The sequence below is a fragment of the Galeopterus variegatus genome, unplaced genomic scaffold (assembly GCF_000696425.1).
Source record: "Galeopterus variegatus unplaced genomic scaffold, G_variegatus-3.0.2 Scaffold1720, whole genome shotgun sequence".
In the NCBI taxonomy this organism is placed as follows: domain Eukaryota; kingdom Metazoa; phylum Chordata; class Mammalia; order Dermoptera; family Cynocephalidae; genus Galeopterus; species Galeopterus variegatus.
In genome coordinates, this window is record NW_007727831.1 from 5,850 (window position 1) to 11,078 (window position 5,229).

General features: G+C 41.7%; 1 protein-coding gene across 1 annotated transcript in view; it reads right to left on the reverse strand.

Annotated features, from left to right (window-relative positions):
* ARHGAP28 (Rho GTPase activating protein 28) overlaps positions 1-5,229 on the reverse strand; it is a gene marked incomplete at its 3' end in the record, with an annotated part of 75,843 nt that overhangs the window by 4,686 nt on the left and 65,928 nt on the right. Inside the window, 2 exon segments of the mRNA XM_008578569.1 lie at positions 2,876-2,989; positions 3,482-3,679. Of these exon segments, the coding sequence (XP_008576791.1) occupies positions 2,876-2,989; positions 3,482-3,679 (312 nt within the window).

Genomic DNA, 5,229 nt, shown 5'->3' on the forward strand with positions numbered 1-5,229 from the left:
GTCTTAAGTAAGTAAAGCAAGGTGCAGACAGTGTCCTGTATGCTACCACTCATATTAAAAAGGGGGGAGAAACATATATTCATGTTTGTTTGTCTGTTCATACAGTACCTCTGGAGAGGTATGTATACTTGCCTGTTCCTGTGCACACATTGTGCCAATGGTGACATTCTTTGTCTCCAGGAAGGGAAGCCAGAGATAGCTCATTTTTATTCTATGGTCTTCCCTACCTTTTGAATTTTGTAACTTGTTAATGAACTGTCTATCTCAATTAAAATTAAGAATTAAAAACATGTCATAGTACAATGGAACTGAAGAAGGACTATTTCTTCATCTTTAAGTGCTTGCTTCTATGGTACTTATAATGTTTAAATTCTATCTTGGTTTTTATTTATGATTAAAATGTTCAAGTAACTGACATTTATATAGCAATGTACAGTTTACAATGTGCTTTACACACACATTATGGGGGTAGATCCTGATAACAACTCTGTGAAATGGACATGCCATACTCCTCCCTACCCCAGTTTATAAGAACACTGAGTCTCAAAGAAAGAATTTAATTTCCCAGGCTCATATGGCTAGCAATTGGCAAAGCCTGACCTGACCTCAGCTCCAGCTCCACACATACTACATTTACACCATTACAATTTTTCAGAGCAAAAATGGCAGAGTAAGAAACTTCAAAGTCTGTCCCTCCATAGAGGCGAGGGATAATCCGGCAAAACCCGCCAGTACTGACGTTTTCAGAACTCTGGATAATAACCCACAAGGGCATGCTTAAGTAAGAAAAACAGCTGAATCTCAGTAAGAACAGAGAGCTTTGCGCTATTTTAACTTACACTTTTTCCATCCCTGCCCCCCAGCTCAGTGATCCCCTTGAGAAAAAGCCTGCAAATTCCTGGTACAGGTACAAAAGGGAGCAGAATAGACTCACTCATGAAGAATTCCAATGATTTCTTCTGACCTGTATGCTGTCTCCCTGGAAGACTGGCTCAAGGAACTTGCTTTACCTTGCTTAACTTGGCACTTGACTAGTGCTAAAGGAATGTAATGCTGGGAACATTTACAGACCAATCTTTTAGTCATGTCTGCCTGACATAATGGATAAGAATTAGGGAAAAGAGAAGATATCAAAAAGCTCGGGGTGCAAGCCTCGAGACTGAGGTGCCTGGGGAATAAGGGCTTTGAAAAGCTCCAACATATTATCTAAAAGGCCAAGTGCATGCCAGGGCTGTGCCCACAACTGGGAAAGACCTAGAAAGAACAAAAGCTGTCACTCTGGCGGCCCTCTAGGTCCTGTGCCAGCAGGATGCCAACGAAGGCTCAGGCAGGGTCAGGACCACCTGGCTGAGTGGGGAAGGTGCGCCCTAGCTCAAAGAGCTCAGCTCAAAGATGGGGAGGTCTCTGCAGTTCCAGCTCTTAAGAAAGTCTCCGTCTGGTCATTAGGTAACCATTACACTAATGGAACGGACACTTCAGTAGCCACACAAAACAAAGAATCCAGACTTCACAAAATTAGTTCAGCAGAAAAGTCACTAAACAAACTAACAACAGCTATAATAAGCAGCAGCAACACACTCTGGAGAGGAAGAAGAATCTGACTTCCAAAGTTGCCACACTATAATATTCAAAATATCCAGTCTCCAATGAGACAAGCAAAAAAAGTCAAGGAAATATCGCCCATACACGGGGAAAAAAGCAGTATCAATAGTTCCAAAAGAAACTGTCCCTGGGAAGTCCAGACACTGCATTAACTAGAAAAAGCCTTCAGATCAGCTGTTTCAAACATGTTCAAAGAACTAATAGAAACCATGTCATTACTGTGATTATTGCATAACATTGTGAATATACTAAGAAATACTGAATTGTATACATGAAAACAGTTAAAATAGTGAATTTTGTATTGTATGATTTTTTTCTAATTTAAAACAAATTGAAAATCTAAGAAAAAATAAAAGTACGGTTCTACTTGATACAAAGTCACTTTGTCTATAATCAGTAAGAGATTACAGTCATTTATGGTGACTGATAAATCAATTAGCAACACCCCTCCTCCCTGCTCACTGCCTTGGCATTTCATCCCCTTTCCCCCGACAAACTTTCCCTTCCTTTCTCTCTTCACAATGCGACCCATCCTTGAAGGTACCACCTCCTCCATGAAGTCATCCCCAACTTCCCGTGCTGGAGCACAGTTCTTTGGCCTCTGCATGGCCCGAGCACATGGTCTGCACCACTGGTCTGCACTTCATGGGCGCTGCTCGGGATCCTCGACCTTCCTGCACGAGCACATTCGTCTCCTATGTTGCGTGTAAGTTTCTTTAAGCGCAAAGTGAATTTCGAGCATTTCTGCATCCTCCTAATGCTTGATATTCACGGTCACCCTCAAGTTAAATTACAGCAATAAAGATCATTCTTCTAAAACCTGTTTCCATTATGGACCTCCACACACATAACTGTGCTAAAGCAAAAATTCTTGCCATACAATGAATCTATACAAAACAATTTGAGAATTAGCTGTTCTTTTATTATCCAATCACTAAAGAAATCTCTGTCTACGTATTAGATATAGTGGATGCTGAAATGCCCTTCAACCTGGTGCACGGGGACTAAAATGTCAACTTTCAGCTTTTGTGAGAACCATTTTAGCCTTTCTCGTCAGTACTCCACAGACTATGAAACAATCTTTATGATATAGGTATTTCAAGAACTTTGCACCTAACTCAACAAAACGGAAAGACCATGGACACACTTCCCACAACGTTTATAGTCGCAAGACAGTCTGACATTGTGTGAAAGCATCCAACCTCTGGCTCTGAGTTACGAACTACTTCGTGCCCCCCTGTGAGGAACAGAGGCCCTCGCTGAGGGGCGTCACCTCTCGATCCAGGGTCTTCCTCCGCAGCAGGCGTTTCACGCTGGGCAGCTGCTTCTTCAACAACACGGTGGCTTCGTTCATTCTTCTTACCTGAGTGATTAGGAACGACGGAACCTGGAGAAGAAAAATCGTTTCATTAGAGGGAAAACACTTGAATGAACCCTTCCTAGTAGATCCTGTCTTGTAAAGGTCACTCCCGGCTGCTCAGGAGCCTGGAACCAGGAACGGCGGCATCTGCCCTCCTGACGCTTAGAAAAAAACTCCGAGAGGGGCCGCAGCAGCGCGGGTTCGGATCCTATATAGGGCTGGCCGGTGCTCACTGGCTGAGAGCGGTGCGGACAACACCCTGCCGAGGGTTGCGATCCCCTTACCGGTCAAAAAAGAAAAAATAGAAGAAGAAAAGAAAAAACCTCCGAGATTCCCCTTTCCCAGGGAGCACGTTAAATTGGAGCTCGTGAAGGAAGTGTGAGGACGCCACGAGCAACCCGGGACTGTTTTCTCCCGTCTCTCCCTACGACTCGGGGAAGAGGTCGACCAGGAAGCCCTTGCGTTCCCCGTGCTGTGGGCCTCCCAGGAGGGGCTGGCGGCCGTCGCGCTGCCACCCACCTTCCACAGAATCGTCTGGTACTTGAGCGTGAGGCGGATGATGTGCGCTGCGGTGTTGGCCAACAGTAACTCTTCATGTTCGGAGTGCTTGCTTCTACTGAAGAAAAGGTTCGGTGCCATTATGGTAGAAATATTCCATATACTCATTCGGTTTTTTGATTCGTTGGCAATCACTTTGTTGAAGAATGTCATGAGGGCCTAACAAGAAACGGCACATGTCACACAGCGATCAGTCATCAACAGGCACCACCGATGGTTGTCACTGGTTTCTATACTCACTCACTGCACCGCTGGAAAATTGTCAGAAGTATAGGATGGTTCGATGTGTCCTGTTTCCCCTTTAATTGCTTAAAAGTGCTAAGAAGAAAGGCGAGCAGTCTATTCAACTGTCTGCTTCATAAAAGCAGCTCTATTTTTATAGAGTTTACTATATCGCGGTCTGTATAAACAACAGTTTGCATTTTCTTATTTTCTTTTATCCCAAACAAGTTTGACAAACATTAAAGTTAAATATAAACCAGGAAGAGAAAACACTGCAGCTCAAATAAACATGAAATGAAGTTTTGTGGTGAAGAAAGAAAACTCCCTTAGCCTAAAGCATTGCTACTGAAACCTACATAGTTTCCTCAGGACAGGAAAACCCATTTAAACAACATGTGTATCTTTATTCCTCAGCCTAAATATAAACTCTATTGAAGAATTAAAAATTTTTACTTTTCGGGTGCCATTTTTCTATTGCTGTTCAATTTTGAAATCTTCAGCTGGCCAAAGGCAAATTCTTATATGCATCATTTAAAAAAAGATTTGAAATAGCTTTAAAGTTTGTTTAGACACCAGACTATTGGTACTTGTCAGAACCTTCTGAAACCCACGCAGAGAACTGAAATCCCAAAAAGAGATGCTCTTTGGTTTTCCAACTTTGAATTCTACTACAGTATTTGTGATGAGAAAATGCATAGCACATAAATGTACCAACAGTTAACATTTATCTGAGGGTTTATTGTGAACCAGCATTATTATTAATACTTTAAATATACTCACTCATCATTCCAAATCCTGTAGGGTAGATACTATTATTAACGTTATTTTACAGATGAGGAAACTGAGGTGGAGAGGGACTGAGCAGCCTTGCCCAGCATCAGTTAATTAAATGGCAGAGCCAATTCTAGAGCTGGAGTTCTGACCTCTATACCACGCCAGCTTCAATCTTAGTTCCAGTCACACTGTAGAACGGAACAAAAGTGTGTGTGTGTGTGTGTGTGTGCATGCACACACGTGTGTAACATCTTTACCAGTCACATCATGTTTTTCAGAATCTTTTATTAGAAATGTATTGAATTATTTGATAATTGCTGCTTCCTCAGTTATATGACAGGGTAGATGATGTTTTCACTTGGAGAGCTGATACTAGATGGATTCTTTTTTTTTTCTTTTGATAAAATTGTTTAGAGAAAGCCAAAAAACAAGGTAATAAATTTCCGGCTTTTGAAAAATTGGTGAATTATATTAGAAACATATTTTTATGCTATAGCTAATCCCCATCCTTGCACTGAGAATATACTATAGTTGACATATAGTGTAATTGACATAGATGTTTTCACAGTGGAGAGGAAGGTCCTCACCACACTGAAATGTCTGAAAAGAGGCAGTGCTAACAATCATCTTTGTTTTCAGCATTATGTTTAGTGGCCTCAAAATTATGGGCTCATTCTTTTCAACTCATCCTTATTTCAATTCATTTCAAAGAT